Genomic DNA, 24231 nt, shown 5'->3' on the forward strand with positions numbered 1-24231 from the left:
AAAAAAAAAAAAAGAAGAAAAAAGTTGCCACTATCTTCTTTCCACATATATTTTACCTGGCACTTGTTTCCTTCTCAAACAGTTTCTCAAGTTTTTGCTGCCCTCTTAACTGTTTGTGATAGTGACTCAACAAAGACAGACTGTCATTTTAAATTTTAGCACATTGAATTTGTCCTTGATTTTTAATTGTAACATAATGCACGTTTTTAGACTAAGAAATCCACAACCTCGCCATAATCACTTATTGTTTTAATTCCATCATGTCTCATTTGTTTTCATTTGTTTATTCATTATGCTTTAAACACATTTTTTAGCATCAATTATGTAAAAAAGACTTAACCCCTTTTTGTTTAAAGAAGATTGCTCAAACAAGTTGAAACATGTATGACTATTATTACTCCATCTAATGATGGAGATGTGTATGTATTGAATAGGAGGACATATTAAATTTCTTTTGTAAAGTGAAAACTATCAATACAGAATGATTCTTATAAAACCGTCAATACAGAATGTTTCTTATATCTTGTAATGGAAATGTCATCCAGGCAGTCAAGAAAGCTAATATTTATTGCAATCTCAAAATAAAGGTTGCCAAATTAGGCAAAGACATACAGTTTCTGAAAAAATGCTTGATCAGTCTTAACCCCGAAATTTCTAAAATTCACAAAGGGCCAGTTGCATAAAAGTTAATCTAAGTTCAACCACCTGAAACTGATCTCCAGTCAAGCTGAACTTAGAATTTTGGTTGTATAAACATTAATCCAAGATCATGTCTTCTTGATGGAAGATCATATCTGACTGGTGAATTTTCTCAGATTAACCTGGTTGAACTAAGTTCAGCAGAAGGAATATAATTATTATTTCTGTGAGAAATAAATCTGTTTAGGTGTCTATAACATAATAACAAAGAAAATAATAAATAGGCCTACTGTTGATTAAAGTAAAATGGCAAGTAATGCTAATTGTAATTATTTGAACAATAATCCTACTATTAACAAGTTGTTTGTTCTCCACTGTTTTATGCTTAGGGCCTATAGGTTATGCTATTTTTAGATTTCAGATTACTCTCATGTTTCATCTGAGAATGGAGAGTTTGAACTCCAAAGAGCTCCTCGCGTGTTTCAACATAGAAGGAATCCCTTGTTAGAACTAAATGATCGACAATTTAAAATACGGTTTCGATTAGGAAAACGTGTAGTTGAAGAACTAGAACAAAGATTACATCTACAATTAAGGACACAAACTAAACGAAATCATGCACTAAATTCAATGTTCATGATCCTTCTCACACTAAGATTTTACGCAACTGGAAGCTTCCAAATAGTAATTGGAGATGTATTCAATGTAAATAAAGGAACTGCAAGTAGTACTATACACAAAGTCACTAGAGAGATTGCAGCTCTAAAACCTCAATTCATCAAGATGCCTGCTGAAGAGGGTGAAGTAAGGAGGACATATCTTTTCCTCTTTCTTAAAATTTGCAGTATGCGTCTTCTTGTTACTTATCTTTCTTCTCCATTTTGCGGCTTTGTTTACATATCGCAGGCAAATGAATGTCGAATGGCGTCGACAATTGTCGATCGTTTCTATCTAAATCGCATGTTCGATACAACTCGATTCGATACAATCGCAATTATCTTTCTTGTTTAGCGATGTTGTCAACTCTGTTTTGTCGACCTTAGATCAAAATTGAACTTGGTTCAGTGATCTCAGATTAGTGTTATACAACTCACACAGAGAAAAGAACGAAGTTCATTTCCGATCTTCGATCAAAACTGAACTACAGTTAGCGATTTTTATGCAACCGGCCCTAAGAAAACTCATAAGAACACAGCAAAAACTCGTGTGACTCAACTTAAAACTGATAAAATTTGGATTAAAGACAAAATCAAATTTCTACATGAAAAGAAATCTCTTCTGAACCACAAAATACATGAAACTCATTTAGAAGTTTCCACTCTTCTCTGCCCCCTCGAATGGACATCCTTCCATGTACACATCACTAACAAAGTTAATTATACCTTGTTAAAGAAATAAAACACACTTGACAAAAAATGGAATGCTCTTTCAAAAATAACACTCAGCAAACATACTACCCCAAACAGCATAAAACCAAATGATTTTCACCAACCTGTAGTGAACATAAGTAAAATCAATCTCGATGTCGAACTCGAAGTGCTGAGCAATGGACCTTAACATAATTGGAGTAATCCTTTTAACCGTGATAATTTATTTTCCTCCATAGCTGAATTGGAATTAGCCATTAATAAGTTACCCATAAACATACCAGAAGAAGTTGGTATGAAGTCAAATGTAAACTATCTTTTATCTTTAATCGACAACAAACCATTAAACCCAACACTGAATATATATCTAAAGCCCACAAACTAAAGAAAAAAGTCAAAAACAATGACTTAATAATAATAATAATAATAATAATAATAAAAGCCAACAAAGGGAACACTATCATAATCATGGAAAAAAAGTGACTACATCAATAAAGCACAAACTTCTTTTATAGAAAACAAATTCATAACCTCTAAAAAGCATCCAACAAATAAAATACGAAGAGACTTGAAAACCATTATTAAGAACGTTTCATTTTTGTTTAATGACCTTGAAAAATCCAAAATGTTTATCATGAATCCGAAGCTTCCCACAGTGAAAGCGCTACCCAAGATCCATAAAGCCGACATCCCCATAAGACCCATTATCAATGTCAGAAATAGTCCGACTTATGAAGTATCTAATTTCATTCACAAATTCCTTAAAACACACTATAATTTTCAAGCCAATACGTCAGTGAAAAATTCCATAGAATTTTGCAATAAAGTTAAGTACTTTAATTTATCCAAACACCACACGCGTCATTCATTTGATATTACTAACATGTATGCTAATGTGCCTGTTAACAACACTGTACAATTGATTAAGAACAATCTTTCCAAATTCAGTAAATTAAGTATAGGTGAAATAGAAGAATTTATTCTGATTCTGCAATTCATATTGAATAACAATTTCTTCACTTTCAGTAATGTCATTTACCAACAGATGGGTCTTCCCATGGGGTCAAAAGCTTCAGGGAACCTTGCGGATATTTACATCGATCATTTAGAACATTCTCACATAATTGGCGAGATTAACGGCATTCAACATTGGACACGTTACGTAGATGACACATTTTGTTATTTTAGACTCCCGTATTACTAACAGCAATACAGTACTTGAACTTCTCAACTCCATTGATCCACATATAAAATTCACCATAGAGTCAGAAAACAATAATGCCCTTAATTACCTGGTCCAGAGGTGCCAACTATTATGGATTGTCTGTAATGATTACGGATTTCACTTCGCGATTACGGCATTATGGTCGAAGGGGAAATTATTACGGAAAAGCAACCTTGTCACGATAAAAATTCATTTCTGCGAAAAAAAAGGAAAGAAGTAAAAAATGTTCAATCTCTTAGAGCATTACTGGTCAACCCGCCTCGTTTCAATGCTTGTACGTTTGCTACCAAACATATTTGGCAGTTATTTGGTCGTCACTTCCTTTTGTTTCCCGCGAGTGTTGTGAAATCACGGCCAGCTACATAGATATACGCTGCTCTCTTAGCTAGAATGACACGGGAATGACGTATCAAGTCGGCCGTGAGGTAGGTCCTACTCCTTGCTAATCGCTACTCCTTGCCTTGCTGTTCTCCAGTGCGCACATTCGGCTCTCTGTTGTGTTCGTAGAAAGAATGGTATATATTTAGCGCATTTCAATTCTAATTATCCTAGACGTTGATTCGAAAAGTAGTGATTGGTTTTGTGAAATGAAGCGGAGCAATTGTCAAATTGCATCTTCTTCTAAGAAGACAGCAGTGTTACAGAAATATCGAGACGGTTACACAAACGAATGGCCATGCTTGCTTGCCTCACGTGTTAGTGAAAACCACGTGTTCTGTAGTGTGTGTTCATGTGATTTCTCTGTGGCTCACGGTGGACGAGATGATCGCAGAAGACACAGAATCCAAGAAACATCACACATACGGTGAATCAAAATTACGAAACCAGTCTGTTTCATCGTTCTTCGTAAAAAGTAATGAAACTGCGGTGACAAATGCCGAATTATTGTTCACATCATTTCTTTTGGAGCATAATATTCCGTTATCAGTTCAGACCACGCTGGAAATTTGTTTAGATCAATGTTCCCCGACTCAAAAATATCTCAGAAATATTGTTGTGCAGGAACTAAAACCTCTGCTTTAGTTCAATACACGGCATCTGAGGCAAAACAGGAATTAAGCGAACTTTTGCAAATAACACCTTTTTCCTTGGCTACTGATGGTGGTACGGATTCAAATGCAGTTAAACTTTGTCCTATAGTTGTCTCTTTCTTTAATGCTCAGAGAGGTCAAATATCAACTCTTCTATTGTCATTGTTAGAGAGTAGTGACAATACTGGTGAGGGAATTTTCTCTGTAATTAATAGTGAATTGTCTTCTTTAGCCATTCCATGGGAAAATTGCATTTCTTTTTCATCTGACAATGCATACACAATGATAGGGGCAAATAAAGGTGTTGCCAAATTTGTGAAGGACAGGCATTCTTCTGTTTATGTCCTGGGTTGTTCATGTCATCTCATATACATCTGTGCACAAAAAGCAGCAGCCCAATTGCCAGTCAATGTAGATAACTTTTTGGTTCAGTTATATTACTGTCTTGACAAGAGTTCTAAAAGACAAAACACGTTGAAAGTTTATCAGGCTGTTTGTGGCACAGAGGGTCACAAAATTTTGAAATATATTAGTACCCGTTGGCTCTTGCTTCTTCAGTCTATTGATAGAGTTCTTGAGCAGTGGGAAGCTTTGACACTCATGTTTTGTAGTGTGACCCACCATAAAAGTGAGACCACCAAGCAGTTTGAAACTGTGAAATCTTTCATACAAGACCCACACACAAAACTGTTTTGCTACTTTCTTCAGAGTACACTTCCTGTTTTTAACTCTGTGAATATATTTCTGCAACAAGATGCTCCAGCCATACATCTTCTTAGGAGGAAACTTACAGGTCTTTTAACTGACCTATTGGTCAGATTTGTTCAGCCATGTTCTCTTCAGTCAGAATCTACCTCCCTTTTGAGTGTTGAATTCAAGAGGAGGAAATACCAGAAAGCCAATGAGGACTTGGTAATTGGAGCAAAAGCTAGGGCATACTTGAAAGATAATGACTGTGATGACGAGATGTTTTATAATTCTGTAAGAGAGTTTTATATGGCAGCTTGCAGTTACATTACCAGGAAATTTCCCCTTGATGATGAATTTCTTCATCATGCCGAAGTTGTAGACATCTCTCTCAGAACAAAGGTTTCCTATTCATCTCTTGAATACTTTGTTCGAAGATTCCCAACTTTGGTCAAAGAAAGTGAACATGACAAACTTGAAGAGGAATTTGCAGTTTACCAGTGTGATACTTTCCCGGAATATATTGTACATGGACCTAACATTGATGTGAATTGGGGCAAGATTGCAGAGCTTAAAAATGAAAGTGGACAAATTAAGTATAAAACCTTAAGTAATGTTGTATTTGCAGTACTAAGTGTACCTCATAGTAACTCTCCCACAGAAAGAGTTTTCAGTGTTGTTAGGAAAAATCAGACAGAATTCAGGCCTACACTAAGTACATCTACACTAGAATCGCTTATGGTTCTGAAGACGAAAATGTCATCTCAGGGGGAAGTATGTTACAAGAAAACCTACACCGAAAAGCAGCTGCTGGGTGCGAAACAAGCTACAAAGAATTTTTTATCGCAGAACTAACAGGTAATGAGCAAATTTTATTGTGTTATATGATATACTTTAGAATATATTGCTGTAGGAAAGGGCAAACGGGGTGCTTTGGATTTAACTCGTAAAAGTTTTTGGCGGAGGGGGGGGGGGGGGGGGTGGTGGTGGTTAAAAATGGGATTACTGATAACCCACTTCAAAGGTTGGCACCTCTGCCTGGTCTTAAACATTAAGCGCAACTGCAACAACACTTTATCCTTAAATATATACAGAAAACCCACCCACACCATCAGTACCATCCAACAAACTTCTCTGCACCCAGATATACATAAGAAAGCAGCTTACAATAGCATGGTACTCAGAGTATTAACTGTTCTTTTGTCTCTCAAGAATTACAAAAAATAAATTAATACTATTTACAATATCGCAGAATACAACGGTTTTAGTAGAACCTTCATCAACAGAATCATTAGATATAAGAGCAGACCTAAGACTACCCTAGAAAAAGATTTCCACTCCTAAAGAGTTGTTTTCCACTTTCACATTCAATAGTAGTAGCATTTATAAATTTCTAATATCTTTAAAAAAACATATCATTAAAATGTTAGTGTTAAGAACCTCCCACAACAACTCTAAGACTTATTTTCAATCCGCACGCTGTCACCAATAACAATAGCAACAATAATAATGGATACTTGATTTCTGGAGTTTACAAATTAGAATGCCAATCCTGTATAGTCTGCGCACCTTTTAGCGATATTATTTTGTATGGGGTTGAGGAGTAAGGAGGGAGCTCTCCCAGTTCTGGTAATACTGCAAACTGAATGGAGATGAATCTGAATTGAATCGATAATATGATCGATCGATATGAATTTTCTAAACATTTATTATCTTACGTCAACAACTGTGTCACACATACATTATTTAACATTATATAACATTTCTCGATGCAAATCTTGTTCCTAGCATGACTTCTATAGGTTGGCTGTGCTGTGTAAACAACAACAGTACTAGTACGTAAAGTGTACGCCAGATGTCGTGCAGCGATGCATAAGCGATTCATAGTTTGTGTTTCAAAGGTTGCCAATACAAATCTCGAAGATAACCGAGGTTGACCGATTCAGCACTAGGGTGTGCATGTATCACTGAAAGATGCGCGTACTATAATTCAGCTATGTGGGTCAAACAGGCCAGATACGCCGAACAACGCAATGCTCTCAAATATAATCGTTTTTCAGCTATGAGTGAGCATCACAAAGAATCCAGTCACAAATAGACAAAGATCTTGCTTTATGAGCAAAAAGACACCTTGCTCAACATTCTCGAGAGCATCCACATCAATATAGATCAGTTTATGAACCCCTCTTATAATTTAAATGAAATCAACGAAAAAAAGAACATTCTACTTGAAACATTCATTCCATATATCTGTCAGCACTTCTCTAATAAAAACAAACCCCGCCTCCATCTCTCTAACTCAACATTATTCCCCCTTTCAGCCCTGCACACCTCTCCCTTTCCCCCTTCACTCCTCCCATCCTCGCAAACACAGCTGAGCCAAAATTAGACATGATCAGTGAGAATGGGATCACTAAATTTGAGCAGGTCAGGCAGGCCTTTTGAGAGGGCAACTATTTTATAAATTTGAACTTCATTGGCGGTTTCCACTATGTGTCGCATACTTTTTACCTGGCACTTGTTTTCTTCTCATAGTTTCTTAAGTGTTCGCTGCCCTCTTAACTATTTGTGATGGTGACTCAACGAAGACAGACTGTCATTTAAAATTTTAACACAGTGAATCCGTCCTCGTTTTCTAATTGTAACACACTGCACATTATTAGACTAAGAGGTCACAACCTCGCCATAATCATTTATTGTTTTAATTCCGTCATGTCTCATTTGTTTTCATTATGCTTTAAACACATTTTTTAGCATCAATTATGTAAGAAAACTTTAACCCCTTCTTTCAATGAAGATGGCTCAAACGAGTTGAAACATGTATGACTATTATTACTCCATCTAATGATGGAGATGTGTATGTATTGAGTAGGAGGATAGATTAAATGTCCTTTGTAAAGTGAAAACCGTCTAATATCTTGTAAAGCTCAGAATAACGGCCGAGATTGTCATGCTGATCACATTTCACCTCATAATCTGTAGGTCTTTGGGCTAAACAGTGGTCGCTTGATAGGCCAACGCCCATCAGGACAGTAGCATCATGAGGTTTGGGTTTGGATATCATTTTTCATAACTTTCCATGATAATAGTGTTCTAAACTTGCATCATCTCATTCATCTGTCTTGAAAGCAATATATCATCATCCTGTCACATAAACGCATTGTCACCAAGCACTTGAAAGTGTAGCATGCAGTTATCTCTTGAAGCAATGATGAGTACCCTGCATTATCTCTGCTGGCTTTATTAGCTAAAATTATGTGACGGTGATTGTTATTCTTTTATGAACTGCATTAATTAGCAGTGTATGATTCAGCCTTCATCACTTTAACATACTGTATTTACTCACCTATAACACCCCATTCCCCCCCACCAATTTTCAACTTCAAAAATATGGAAGGCTATAATAGGTGAAAATTTCACATAATATGAGTTAGATTGGCATGGTTTAAAAGCAGAAAAAGAAACATCTAAAGTCTTCACATCAATACACAAAATAGTCATGTAAATATATACCAAACTTTATTTATACGAAACGTTATATTAGGACCTTAAAACAGTTTTGTATTAGCTCCCTCCTTCATTACCACAATTGACTGGTCACATGACTAAACAACGCACTCGCACCGCAACTGCATAGCGCCGTGCTGATTTCAAGGCTGCACAGTGTTGCGCTGTCAAAGTCTTGTGATAAAGCAGTGAAATTATATAAATACTGTATTGATTTCCGTAGGGCTCTTGAAAATATTTGTCCTGAATGAGTAAATTCATAATTCCAATGCAATTGGTCCATTATTGGACATTATCAATTTTCCAGCTAACTCATTCTCGGTTGCTAGCGTTTCGCCCCAGTGTGCCAATTTGAGTTCATCAGTTGGTAACTAGCACACCTACCAAGACGTATGTGTAGTGCATATGGGGAAGGCCACTGCGTAGGCTCCTTGGAGCCACAGGCAGTGTCAGTGCACTATGAGAGACTTGGTCTCTGTTACTATAACCAATAAGCCCAAATTGGCATCCTGGGGCGAATCGCTGGCGCTCAAGAACGAGTTAGCTGCAAAATGTACAATTTTTGATAATGGACCATTTATATTGGAAAACAGTGAAATTTGATCACTTCGTTGGTATAATCTGATCAAAGCCACTAATACAGTGATGTCCTCCTCCACAAACTTAGTCCATTTTGATGCATAAAGTATTCTGACCAACCTCTACCTGCTTTAAAATCTTTCTGCGCAATACCAAGACCTTGTGAAAATTCACACACTTTAAAATGCTTCATTTCATGATTTACAGCATTGTTATTGTTTTTTGCCTCCCTAAGCAACTTTAGAACATACTGCGGAAGGAACTGGATTTTTAAATTTTCATTTAGTTTTTTATCCCAATACTTCGTCTCTCTAGTTATGCAATAACAAATCACACATGGCTGCACTTCGTATTTATGACTCACTGGTCTTAGTCCAATTTCTGCAACACATTCAACTTGAAGGATGTCGTAAAACTTGTTTTCTTGCTCATTCTCAGTCCTACTTATGTACTAGATGCTTCTTAATTACGCACTACACACTGCTGCATGGGATGTGGTGCTCAGAAGCTTGGAAGGGCATTGAGAATTGTAAGATAGGGGGTAAAAGTAGCCAAAGCCAACTCCAATGCACAGGTGGTGCAGAAATGTGGATTGTATCATAAACTGAAATGTTGTACTTGCTGTATGGACACTTAGAAGATTTTTGCAATTTTTTTGCTGATTTCTTTGTTCCAATAATTTTTTTCTCAATAATAGTTGAAAATTAAGGAGGGGTGGGGCAAAGGGTGTTATAGTCGAGTAAATACAGCACTTCCATTTTTTTCTGATAGGTTATAATTATTTTGATGTTGTTTACCATATTGTCTGTTTTGGTTTTTCAGAAATGGTTAGATAAGCCCACAGATGATATTATTAAAAGTTACCTGGGCTTGCTAATGGCAGGGCTAGCTGGCTCCCCAACTCTTGCTTCAGCTACTTTGCTTGCAATAGCTAAGATAACTCATCAGTTCAGAGGTAAGGGACATTTGTATTAAATTTTTCTGGATTTGTACCAAGCACAGTGGAATTTTATTAGTACCGGGACATTCTCTGTTAGCATGTTTTTCAGTTTAACACAGCGATTTTCGTTGGTCTCATTCTTGGTACTATTAAATACATGTTAACTCTTAACATATCCTCATTAACACGTTTTCCCGTACCAGTTATGATGATCATATTTTTATAGCACTGTTTGACTAGTCGTTATTTTCCCTATTGTCAATGACTTGAATTCAAAATTTAGTTGTTCACATCTTCTTCGACAGCATGTCCTTGACTGAAAAGTGATAGTAATGCAATTTCTCTCTCTCTCTCTCTCTCTCTCTCTCTCGTTAGCACACCTGCAAAAAGCTTGTGATTGTGTTTGCTAGTTCATTCATTGTTTTAGTAACAAAGATTTCAAAGCATGGTTTTAATTGTGGAGAAAAAGAAAGTGCAACAGATAACCAATTATGAAAAGCTAATTTTAATTCAAGAAATTGACTGCAATTCTCTCTTGAAGCACTGAAATTGAATATTCCTCCATCCATATTGAACATCATACTAAGTAAGAGGAAATTGAACATGTTTGTGAAGGAGGAGCAAACAGCAACAGAAAACTAGTATGTGAGGATCACTTCTCTGAGCTGGTAGTTGTGTTATTGAAGTGGATTAAACCAGCCCATGCATTTAGTATGGAACGGTGACTTGATCTCAGGCAGTTCACTTATCACAGCAGCTAAGAGTCTCAGACTTTCAAGCTTCCAATGGCAGGATTGAGAGATTTAAGAATAGGCGTAATCTAGTGTGTAAGTGTGTGCAAGGCGAGGATGCTAGTGTAAAACCCAGGGACCATAGATATATGGTGAGAAACTACACTGAAATCAGTTCTACAGGAATACAGTCCAGATAATTTTTTCCAGGGGCCATTTTTTCACCTTCTACCTGACAAAATCGTAGTATTTAAGGGTAAGGAATGTCACAGCGGGAAATCGTGAAGAGAGACCGTCAGTCCTGATATGCTGTAATGAAAGTCGAACAGAAAAGTTGGTTCCTCTAATAATAGAGAAAGCAAGGGACCCCCTTGTTTAAAAAAATGTGTGGATGTTTGCATGCAAGTATACTTCAAATAAAAAAGCCTGAGTAACATCTGCAGTATGCGAGCAATACTTACATGTACTGGATGATGCCCAGAAGAGTGCTAAGATCCTTTTGTTTGTCAACCAGTGTGTGGCCCATCCTACTGACACGTCATATGTTTGGAATTGAAAAGTTGTATTCGTAGCATATTGCACAAGTCGTTTGTAGAGTTTCGATCAGGGTATCTTACAGTGTATAAAGTAAAACTATGGAAAGAGGCTTTTTCTCTTCATTCTGCATCATGGATGCGATGCATTTTGTAAAATCTTCTTGAGATTCTGTTCATGAAAACATTATAAAGACCTGTTTCATTAAAGACAGCTTTGCTGACAAATTCACACATCCAAGTGAAAAAAAAGTGAAAACATATTGGAAGCAAATGATTGGTGTCAGGTAGCAGGGGAGGAAGACAACATGATCTCCATCAACTATGCAGAATGTTAGACAGTGTCGTGGTTTGTTAGTCCATGATGATTGTCGAAATCTTGAATCAGCATATACAGTATCTAAGAAGCTGCAAGAGGTAAGTGATGACAGAGCAGAGAAACGAAACCAACACCAGTGCCTATGCTGTCAAATGTGATAGAAGCATGAGTACTGTTAGACGATTTGTGTTAAGCTTTGTTGTTGTTGGTAACGAAATGGTAGTATTAATGAAAATGAATTCACAAATGGATGGCACAAAGAAAAGAGCAAGAAATCCACTCTAGATATGTATTTCAGTCTGTAGTGTAGTTAAATCTGTGAAAACTATTTTTCATCACATCACCTGCTTAAATACACAATAAACAGTAATTTTTTCTTTCAGGAGTACATTTTTCCCTGTATGGCATTTACATTTTTTAGTCTCTTCAAAAGTCTGCTGAGATTTCACTGTATGTTGCTCTGCTTTGCAGTGACCTTTGATGTGTGTTATCAGGGCATGCTTGCTATTGCATTGGCTCTTAACAGACCAAATTTTATCTGAAATATTCATGTTCCATATACCATATATAATCTTCACTTAATAATTACATTAAGGTATTTCTTCTTAGCATAATGTGAATTGATTACAAAAACACTCTTGATTATAAATAGTGTATTTTGGAATACAAAATAATATCTTTTTGCCTGGTTTTTGTTTTGATGTAGCTTGTCTTTGTAACTCCTAATAATAGAACAACTTTCATCAGTTAGATAAAAATGTTTATACAAGTGATTGTTGATGTTTGCTTTGAATATATATGCGTGGAATGATCACAGAACATCGTACAACAAAGATAGTTTTTAAAATGCTTAAATTTAGGTCAAGATATTTAGTGATTAGATTTATTTTATGTATCATTCAGTACATGGCAGCATTTGTTGGTGTTATGCATGTACAGTATATCTCCTCTGGCTTTATTATTATTATTATTATTATTATTATTATTATTATTATTATTATTATTATTATTATTATTATTATTATTATTATTATTATTGGTTCACAAGGGAATTTTGAGCCATTCCTCATAAAACAGGTTTACAATAAGGAGATTGCCTGTCACCACTGCTGTTTAACTGTGCCTTGGAATATGTAATGAGAGAAGAACATCAAAAATGGAAGATCCAAAGACAACTGCCTGGGATTTGCTGATGACCTTGCTCTCCTGTCCAACAATGTTCAGGAAGCCCGACAAGAAGTTAAATCACTGCAAGAAATAGCGCAGAAAATCAACCTCAGATAAACTTGGAAAAGAGAGAAATCATGTTAAATGACCCACCACTCATCAATAAAATCACAATAGATGAACAGGAAATCAAAATTATTGACAAACTTAATGAAGAGCATACATGGCAGAATAGAATAAATAAACTGACCAGAGCACAGTATATCACCAAGAACACCATACAACAAAAACGGCCTTTCAATAGCTACAAAATTAAAACACTATAAAACAATTACACTACCAGAAATAACATATGAAAGTGAAGCTATTTTCAGAACAACTAATGCTGCAGAAATAAACAGAATACTCAGGTTTGAAAGAAGAATAATCAGAACGTGCATAAACATAAAACTACAAAGAAACTGGGCACTGGAGACTAGTTTTTTAATGAAACATTCTACAAGAAAATGGAACCGGTAATGAACACAGTCAGGAAGAACCTAATCTCATTCTTTGGACATCGTCTTAGGACACCAGAAAACAGGATCATCAGGAGAATCGTGGAAAAATTATGTTACAGTAAGAACTGCATTGGATTCATTACAGAAATCAAGGAATATATGAAGGAACTACAAATTACAATAGAAGATTTTAAAAAATAAAACAAACAAAATCGAGAAACTCGTAGACAGACAAACCAGACTACGAACCAAGATCAACAGACAGACAATGGGATGAGTGATTTCAGGTGAAGAAAGGAAGTTAAGATCCAACAGAATAAAGAAGTACAGTAAAACCTCATTAATTCAAAGTCGTTGGGACTCAAAAATCGGACTTCGAATTACGTGATTTCGAATTAACCGCCAATTCGCAATTCAGAAGTACCAACCCTCGCTGCGTTACAAAATATTCTAAGCCCCGTTACTGCATGCAGTTAACCTTGATTCACAGTTTATACCTTTCAAATGCCATGAAAAGAGAACCATTTCCAAAATGTATCCAAGAAGGTGCATTTACAGTATTGAAATAATGCACTTGGATATCTCACTGGCAAACATAACCTCACGCAAAGAAAGAGAAAAAAAAAGCACGATTCAAAGACGAGAAATCTATGCTGGCTCCCATGTGCAAGTACTTTATTCATTGAATTACTATACTAATGCCTTGTATTTACACAGAAAGTGCCCGATGTCCTTAAAATTGAACTTTCCTATGACTATCCTTGTACGATTTCCCGCCATGGCACTTCTCTTGTACTTCAGAAATGTAAACACTTGCCGTGTCACAAAGTATTCTAAGACTCATTAATACATGCAATCACCTCGATCCACGGTTTAAACCTTTCAAATGCCATGGGAAAAAACTATTTCCAACATGAAGGTGCATTTACAATGTTCAAATAATGCACTTGGGTAAATCACTTACAAACATAACCTCATGCAACGAAAGAAAAATATCACACAATTCAAAGACGAGGATAAGTTATGCTGGTTCCCCTGTGCAAATGCATTATTTTTTTGGATTTCTGTACTGTTTGCATTTTTAGATGCTTTGTACTGGCATGGAAAGTGCCCGACGCCCATAACATTGTGGCTTATCGATCTTTCCTATGACGAGGGGATAAAGTTTCTCGCTTCCATGTGCATTGCAACGCACTACAATGACCCCCATCCCTCACACTTGTACGATTCTCCGGCTGGCACTTTCTCCTTTAAAACCATATGATCGTTTGGGCTCGCATTAAAATAAAGCAATGCAGTTTCATCGGCAATGACAATATTGTTCGGTGCCTACGAATTTATTATATGAGCCACGTTTTTTTCGTCAACTGTCGGCATCGCCAGTGTTTGCGGATTCTGTTTTCCCGCACACTGCCCATTGCGTGATATTACGGCGTTCCTTAAAAGTTTGAATACAAAAGAATTCCGATTTCATTCAACTTAGTAATCATGAAGCGCACTGTAGATCCACCGAAGTGAATGTAAGTGCGGAAAGCTACGGTACACGCGTTCTATTATGACACGGATAAATTTCGAGTTGAAATTACTCTGTAACATACTACTGTTTTAAAATGTAAAGGCAGTTTCGAATTAAGACTAAATTTCGGTAATGGGGCCGACATTGTACTTCGAATGACGAATTATCCATATTTCGAATTAAACAATTTAAATAACATGCAAAACCATATCTCATGTTCCCGGGAATGAGACCTCCTTCGAATTAGGCGGGATTTTGAATTAACCGATTTCGAATTATTGAGGTTCTACTGTATTGGGCTGACAGAAAACTGAAAAATACTTTTTATAAAAATGATGTAAGTGGTCCAATAAATCTCCTTAAATGTAAGTAGATGAATAAATAATAATAATAATAATAATAATAATAAAAATAAAAAGTGTGTTTCCTTGTGTGTGTTACAGAAAGTATGCCTGTGGACTTGCTGACATTGCTGCTAGACAATGTAACACTCTTGGTCATGTCAAACACTCGGGAAATTGTTGGAGCCGCTCTTAGTTTTATCAAAGTTTTCATCACCTCATTTCCTCTGACAACTATTGGACCATCAGTTCCAGCTATTGTGAGTATATACAATTATGCTTTTTTTAGACACTAATCATTAGGTAGTATTGTATTACGGAAGAACATTATTCTTTCTTTGGCATAGACATAGGGTACAATTTCATGGATTAAGTAATATAGTGTAAAGTAGAAACATGAATCGGAATGCATAATAGAATCGGAAGAGGGAGTAATTGAAAAGGAGACAAGGACATACGCGAAGAAAACGTCCAAGGACAGCCTCACATCTTCAAACAGACTCTCTCCCTATCAGTCCCATATCTTCAAAAATAAATTTTTTCTCAGCCTTTGGTAAATACGGGTGGTAAGATACTAGGAACACAGGACAAACATTGAAGGAGAAAAGGGTCCCAATGGTTAAATATAAGTAATGGAAAGGAACAAACAAGTGAAACAAGTGACAAATCAAGTAATATATAGAATGGTAGGTACATGAAAAGGAACACAGAATATGATAAACAAAATGACAGATTGACATTGAAAGAGGGAGAAGTAGAAAAGGAGACGAGGACAAATATGAAAACAATTTCCTTTTCTTCATATACTGCTGTCTTTTTGACAGGCTCTCTCCTGATCAACCAATTCTTCTAAATCCATTTCTTCTCAGTCCTTGAGTTATTTTCTGCTTCCTAGCTTCATCGGGAGAGGGGGTTTCAACACTCATTGAAGGGTCCTCTTGACAGATCTTCAGTGGTGTGGGAAGTTTAGTATAACTAAGCTTTTCAAAATGTTTGTTATGTCATTGTCTATTCAGTGCTACTTTTTCTAGTAAATGTTTCCTTCTTGATCATATAGCTTGTGAGCTGATGAGATGTAGTGTTTACAGTGCAATATGTCTTCTGGTATGGGCTACAGCAATTTTTTACTTTCATTGATCTGTCTGTCTCAGTCTCATCCTTGGCTTTGTCAATATGAAAGTGACTGAGATATAAGGGATGCTAGTAATATCATTTCTTATACAACTAGTCCCTGTTATGAATGGTGTGAAGAAATTGCTCATAGGGTTGGTTGGTGCATTCATTTCAGTGAGCTTGGTAGACTGATGTGCAATAGCAACTTCTGGCTCAGTGAGGAAGGTAAGAGGAAACTGCCTCACTCCTCATTTCCCTAGTATGCCTCTTCACTGATGCCTGGGCAAGCTTTTAGTGGAGCTGTGGAGGATCAAACCAGCCTTCGGGCTGAATATCCAACACACACATGCATGGTTGATGGCGATCACGGTCCTCAAGCTGAGTTTGGCATTGATTTTGCCTTCTGAACTTTCTTGCCCATCTCATTCTTCCTTTTGACCTTGATGCTATTGTCTTTGAGAGGACTTGTGTGTCCTGCATATTCTTATCTTGCATGATCCTCCCTCTTTCTTAATTTAATATATTTATTCTCTTGAGGAATCAGGACTCCAGTTTCTAATAGATACAATATGAAACATATAACTTTAAAATATTCAATTGACACAGATTTTTTATTAACATGTTTTATTTTTGTTTAAACAGATGAAAAGCTTAGTTGGAATGACAGACAATAACAAACGCCATTTTCGTACAAAATGCAGAGATATATTAGATCGCCTAGTACGAAAATTCAGCTATGAGGCTATATCGGATCTTGTGCCTGCTTCTGATACAGTAATGCACAAGCGGTTACGTAACTTACGAAAAATCCACGCCAGGAAGAAGCAACAGAAAATTGAGGATAGAAATAAAGATTCAGATGATGACGATGAAGCATTTGCAATTAAAAGTCAGCCAAAGAGGTATTTACAGAGTTTCGTATTAACATATTTCTCTGCATGTTCAATGGCAACAAATGTGTATTTGTCATGTTTTGCTTCTTATTTTTAGTATTGATGAGATATTGGCAGAATCTGATGAATCTGACATGGAAGTGGACACTCCTTCAAATACTAAATCTGGCCCTAAGAAGAAGCGTAGTGCCTGGATTAAGGAAGATGCAGACACTATAGTTGATTTTACTGATGTTTCAGCTTCAAAGAGGATTACAGGTCAGTACTATTAAAATGTTTTGAGACTAAGGCTATGTTAACTACTTTTTCATAATAATAATTTTTATGGGGGCTGCTGCGTGATTGAAATTCACTCGATACGACTGTTATTGTTATGATAAATCTGTGATTAAATGGACGTACGATTTGATTAACAACAACAGTTGGAAGCTTCAATGCATCTGAGATGAAATCAGCATTATTTTGTTAGTTTGGATTTACTAATTTTATCTTGCAGCTAAATGTTCTTTTCATTGCCCTTGATCTATTTCCTTGCCTTTTTTAGCTTTTTTTTAACCTCAGAACATGGGAGGAGGAAAAATTGTGCAAATGTATTTTTGAATCTAAAATACCACTGAAATTTCACCTCTTTCTCGATGTGCTCCTTCAGCAGTCAGCAGTCAGTGATGTCCTCCTTCAAAGAGAAAAATGTTCCTGTATGAATCTGCACAGCCACCCGCTGCTTGCTTTGAACTGTGAGATTCCTGTATTGCCTTTCTCTGTGACTTCCAACTCCTTGAACTCTAGCATTGTGTACAAAACCGAATAGCTGCCATTTCTTAATTCAGTTACATATTTTAATAGTATTTTTTCTTCAGTTTCTGGATACTGGCCTCATTTTGGTCCCCAAAATTGTTAGGCTGTCTTCTTGGCACTCTGCACCTTTTCTTCTTCTTCTAATTTTTTCTTTTAAAACACCAATACCATACATGTGATGGTTCTACACAGAACTCGTGAGTTGCAGTATGATTGCCTTTCTTTTCTGGGAGTGCGATCTCTGTTAATTTAAACTTTATAAAGCAACACTATGCATAGCTTGCCGAGTAGTCCCGTTACTGTAGTGTTGCTGCTTGCACTTCTCAGTTGCTGCCTGCAAACTGGTAACTGGTTGTTGTAATGAGAGGACAACGTCCACACAACCACAAGCTTTTTTTGAAAAAAATAGAAAACATGATGATGGAATTTTTTTACATAATCATGGCAGGAAAATTAAGCAAATTTTTAGTTTCTCCCAACTTTCCATTTTGAAATTAAGGGTGGGGAAATTTTGCTAGGGAGGAAAATTATATAGGTAAAAATACAGTATTTTTCATGATATCCTTCTATTTGTCTGAAGAGTTCAATGAAAGCACTATCTCATCAGTAGAATAACAGTCAGTTGAATTAAAACCTTTCGACATTATTAGAACAGCATGGTTGACTGTAGTTCAGTTCTGATGAGACGGAGCAAATTCTTTACATAAAGTTTCCCTGCAATTGGTCTCTCTAACATGAAGAGAACCAAAAAGCTTCTAAATGTTTAAAATGTCATAATTTTTAATAAAATACACATTTCGTTTAAAACAACACATGAAAATGTAATTTCTCAATTAAAGCATAATTTAAATTGAATTAACATGGTTTTTATTATTATAATTAGCCCATATTTAGAAAATACCTTTACTGGGCGAGTTGGTCATGTGGTTAGGAGCGCGTTGCTGTGTAGTTGCATCCGGGAGATAGGGGGTTCGAACCCCACTTTCGGTTTCCAATTTTCACACCGGGCAAATGCTGGGGCTGTACTTTAATTAAGGCCACGGGCGCTTCCTTCCCACTCCTTGGCCTTTCCTATCCCATCATCGCCATTAAGACCTATCTATGTTGGTGTGACGTAAAGCAAATAGCAAAGAAAATGTATTGCGCCTTACAGAAGGTTAATAATTAAAGATTAGCCAACTGTTTGGTGCATTTGGTTTTTATTCTGTACCCAAGCTTGCAAATATGAATTTCATATACTGTAATTCAGTCTACACTTGAGAATGAGAGGACAGTTTGCTAATTTTTTAATCATAATTCCACTATCACAGTGCATTTTAGACTGTAAGTGTCGTCATCATCATCATCATCATCGATTTTGTTTAATGCAGTGATTTTGTTTTAGCTACCCATCCTGCAAAGGTGAGAAATCTAGTGGAAAAGAAGAAGAAATCTTCAGAGTTTAAAGTGGCATCTGATGGACGACTCATAATTGCTGATGACAGTGATAGTGAGGAGGAGACAACGTTGAAGAACAAGCGCGTCACAGCTAGTGACTCAGAGAGTGGTAAATCATTACATAAGATCTTGAAAATTAATTTTGCATGTGGAAGTAAACTTTAGAAATACCATAATTTTTTTATATCCAATATGGAATTGAACTGAAAATGTTGGATATCCCTTAATGACTCAAGCTAGAGATAGTTGACTTCCTGCCTTGTACATAGCAGTATAGTAGAGTGGCAGGCAGTGGATAGGTGACATTTATATCTCTGGCTGTTTTAATCAAATATTAAAAAATCTTGGTTAATAGCTTTTATAGCAAATTCAGCAAGCTGATATATGAGATTAATTTTAATAAGCTGTTGGTCTATGGAGCAAATTTTGGACAATATTTCATTTCTTTTAAGTCGTACTACAGTAGTATTTCCAAGTCTTTGTAATATTTTTGTGTTTTTTTTAAAGGAAATAAGTGCATGTATATTTTCAGCGATTTTAAGTCATAGAAATTGAAGCCTTGGTTATGAAGTATGATTGTGAAATGCTTTTATAATATGTGTTGGGTATTATCTTTTATCAGGGTTTAAATATATCAATTAGAATTGAGTAAAAATCAATTGATATCTCAGGAACTCCTGTCTCCCAATAATTACCAAGGCATACAACAACTGACCCACGTGTTGCTATTTCTTGATTGATGCTTTCAATGTTTTCATCTGTCTCTTGGCACAAGCCAGAGCAAAATGTATCTTCCACTGAAGTCTCAGTCTCTTGTGTGGCTGTGACAGTATGGAAGCTTCTGAGATATGGGTGGTGCTGAGTAATAACATTTGGAGCATGATTGGTGCATCTGGATGTTATGAAAAGTGCTGTTCCTAGGGTTGGTACACAGCGATAGCATATATTTGGCCCAGAAAGAAAACCAGTGGTGAAATACCTCATTCTTCATTATGCCTTGTATGCTTCATTATGGTGCCACCATCAGTTTTTGCAGTTTTTCTTAAACTGCATAAACTTTGGTGATGCTATTTTGAAGAACCAACCAGTCTCCGGGCTGATAACTTGACAGGCTCTAACTAATTGATGAATACTAGGTTGTTTTGTTTTAACAGCTCATTTACATTTGCACCCAGCTTCCTATTTTTCTAATGGTCAGTATTATAGTTTGCTAATTGTTGTGTGAATGTCTAGATGCAGAGGATGATGGTAGTTCTGTGAAGACCGGTCCCATCAAGAGGAAGAGGAGACTTAGTATGAGCACTGATGCTACCAGTGAGCCACCAGCTAAATATCAAGGTAAGTCTTGTGTTATATGGAGAGCTTTTAGTGCTGTTATTACTTAGACTTGTTATTTATCTCTTGTTTCTATACTTGCAGCTGGTGGAACAGGAATTCATAGGCCAATAGCCAAAGCAAAATCAAAGAAAGCAAAGAATGCAAACATTCCAGGAACTTCACTAGGGGCTGAATATCGGGCTAAGAAGGCTAAGGGTGATATAAAGAGGAAAGGTCTGCCCGATCCTTATGCCTACCTTCCCCTCTCTCGCAAGTTCCTCAATAAAAGGTAAGGTATATTATAACATTCTGACAAATTTTGACACTGGAATTTCTTGTGATCTTTTCCCTGAACTTTATTAACCTCTAGCAAAAAAAAAAAAAAAAAAAAAAAAAAAAAAAAAAAAAAAAGGCAATTTGTTTTAGCAACCCAAGAAAAATGTGGCATATGCTGAAGAAAGTTATTTATACTGTTGAATGATAGCAAGAGCAAATTTTTCAAACTTAATTTTTCCAGGAGAATTCATTCTAAGATATTATGAGGAAAAGACAAAATGCCTTACAGATAGGTTAATATTAATAAGTCAGGAAGTGTAATTTAATTTTTAATTTTTTTTTATGTATAGATTTTTAACTTTGGAAAATTTAGGATTTGGATGTTGAATTGTAAAAAGATGCAATATGATTAAATCATTCCATTTAGAAAGATAATCACTGTCTATTTTCACAAGAAGATAATTCTACTGGCACCTTCTTTGTTTCATTTATTATGAAGAAATACTGTTGGCATTTTTTACGATTTTAGATTAGAAAAATTAAAACATATTACATCTATACAATACAGCTTTCTCAAATCCAAGGCAATTGTATTGCTCTGCATCTCCTTCTTTTTCAGTGAACCTTTCCATTCATAAGTTGCAAAAGCTGGTTGTACCAAAGTAACACTTTCACAACAGTTACTATTGTTAAATTATGTATAGAAAGATAGGAACATGAATAAGAAGTCATTACAGGATAAATATGATGACAGGTCACAATGCGAAGAGGGAGCAATAGAAATAGATAGGCATTCTCCTCATCATATCCTGTTTTTCAACATACACAAGAATGAAGGATGAGAGTTTTCCACCTAATCAATACTTTATTATACAGAGTGTCTAATAATTTAAATTACATTAAAACACAGTACCGGTTTCGACCTGTTAAATAAGTCGTCGTCGTTGATAAACCTGCTTGTTGAGTAGCGACTGTACAGAATGCCACATATTCAAAAAAAAAAAATCAATTTTATACACGAACCCCACTGCCGGCAGCCCTGAAGATGGTTTCCCGTGGTTTCCCATTTTTACACTAGGCAAATGCTGGGGCTATACCTTAATTAAGGCCACGGCTGCTTCTTTCCCGTTCCTAAGCCTTTCCTGTCCCATCGTCGTCATAAGACCTATCTGTGACGGGGCAACGTAAAACGAATAGCAAAAAAAAAAAAAAAAAAAAAAAAACAGTAGAAGTCCACTATAGCGAGTACAGCATATAACGAGAACCCCGTTATAACGGTAACTTTTGTCCGTCCCTTCAAAATTCCTATATTAAACTGTGTATTATCCTTCGGTTACAACGAGAACCCTATCACTGACGCATCCGTTATTACGAGCAATTACGTGGGCTCGATTTTTTACATTGCTGATATTTATGCACCGAGCAAGACTAATTGTAGTTGGTCTTGCACCGAGTCATTATACTTTATATCGATCATCTTTGGTACCGTATCGTTTTCTCGCTATACCCACCAGCGAGCTCTCTCATCAACATTCGAAGGCAATGTCGTAGTCGATTAGTAATACCTGTCGACTGTTCTTCCGCGAGGAAAATGATTGAGGAGAACATGTTTTCGTAATAAATGTGTAAATAACGTGTCCGATAACCGTTAACTCATTAAAGATAACCGCTGAATAAACGATCGCTTAATTTTAATGTTAAATACCGGAATTAAGTAAGAATGAGACAGGCCTACACCTCAAGATATGGCAGAGTGCAACATTGATTACGAGGTTAGTTTATATTTTTTCGCGTCCGTTAAATTATGGAAAGGCTATTATCATGTAAATTTATAGCGAGAAGGTTATGATTTCTCTACTTCGCTTGAAGTATGTTTTCATCATACATATAGTATAGTACACAAATGTGATCGATCATCTTCGGTACGGTATAGTTTTCGCGTCATGTGCATTTGCGAGCTCTCTTGTCAACATTCGAAGGCGATATTGGAGTCGATTAGTAATACCCATCGACTGCTGTTCTCGAAAAAAATTTGAAATGAAAGAGGATAACACGTTTTCGTAATAAATGCGTAAATAACGTGGCTGATAGCAGTTGTTAACTTGTTAAAAATAAATCTGAAGTAAACGATCTCTTAATTTTAATGGTATACCGTATACTTAAATTAAGTAAGAAAGTGATACACCTCAAGATATGGCAGGGTACATAACTGATTTCAGAGGATAGTTTATATTTTCTCGCATCTAGTTAAATTTCGGAAAGCTATTCCAATGTTAGTTTTTAGCGAGGAGGTTATCATGTCAGGGCTAAAGCACCATGGAGTTTTTAGTTTTTTTAAGCTAATTAGTAGGTATTTCATTGAAGCATGTTTAATGCTGTGAAAGACACTTATATATATTTTCACATTAATACATGAAATAAAGTTTGCAATAACAGTATATTTTTGTTATTTTCCACAGGAAGAAGATGAAGCATGCTGGTCAGTTTACCAATTTGGTGAGAGCTGCGAAGACAGGAGCCAGGAAAGGATCTAAAGCCAAAGGAAAAATGGCTCAGCGAAGAAAATAAATCTTGTCAATATGTATATAGAACAAAACTTAATATGGTATTTATTTTTTAAAGTTTGTATAGGAAGGAAACAAAGTGACTGACATATTTAAGGAAAGTAAGCACCCTAGGTGGGGCGCATATATTGTTCGCTATATTTATTGTTTTGAAACTAATGATAAATAATAAATTGTTATTGTGTTTTATAATTTGTTTGTGATTGTTCTAAATCTGTATTGTTTTGTGTTTGTGTGAATGAACAAGTCAGAGCACATTGATCTACTTATCTACTTGATACTTATCAAGTATCCAAGTTTAGCAATGCTGCATTTATTTTTTAGTTAGTGCAAATATCATCATCAGTTGCTTCAATCTAGTAAGTTGATTGCAGTTTTTATGAGCCTCTCCCATTTGATTCTATCCTTCCACAACTGTTCTTTGATTTTCTCTTGCCAATTTACACCTCTCTCAGCCAGGTCCTTCCATATTTAATTTATTAGACCAGGATACCCCTCTTTGTATGCTTAGCTGAATGGTCAGCATAGTGGCTTTTGGTATAGAAGGCACTGGGTTTGCTTCTAGGTTGAGGTAGGGATTTTAGCTGCATTTGGATAATTACTCTAGCTTGGGGACTGGGGTTTGTGTTTGTTTTTATACACATCTTCATTTGCATACAACACATCACACTACCAACTACCACAGGTGCATGCAATAGAAAGTAAATCCTCCTCATTGGGTTAGTATCAGGAAAGGCATCGGTTCTTTCAAAGT

At 36.1% G+C, this 24231-nt stretch overlaps 1 protein-coding gene across 1 annotated transcript in view; it reads left to right on the forward strand.

The window, feature by feature from the left end:
* Positions 1-23669, forward strand: part of LOC136877378 (RRP12-like protein) — a 129465-nt gene extending 105796 nt beyond the window's left edge. Inside the window, exons 16-23 of the mRNA XM_067151364.2 lie at positions 9858-9990; positions 15185-15342; positions 16838-17097; positions 17186-17346; positions 19268-19429; positions 20554-20658; positions 20740-20926; positions 23373-23669. Coding sequence (XP_067007465.2) covers positions 9858-9990; positions 15185-15342; positions 16838-17097; positions 17186-17346; positions 19268-19429; positions 20554-20658; positions 20740-20926; positions 23373-23481 — 1275 coding nt within the window. The 3' untranslated portion in view covers positions 23482-23669. The remainder of the gene's footprint in view (positions 1-9857; positions 9991-15184; positions 15343-16837; positions 17098-17185; positions 17347-19267; positions 19430-20553; positions 20659-20739; positions 20927-23372) is intronic.
* The last annotated feature ends 562 nt before the right edge of the window (positions 23670-24231 follow it).

This window comes from Anabrus simplex, chromosome 7, assembly GCF_040414725.1.
Source record: "Anabrus simplex isolate iqAnaSimp1 chromosome 7, ASM4041472v1, whole genome shotgun sequence".
In the NCBI taxonomy this organism is placed as follows: Eukaryota; Metazoa; Arthropoda; class Insecta; order Orthoptera; family Tettigoniidae; genus Anabrus; species Anabrus simplex.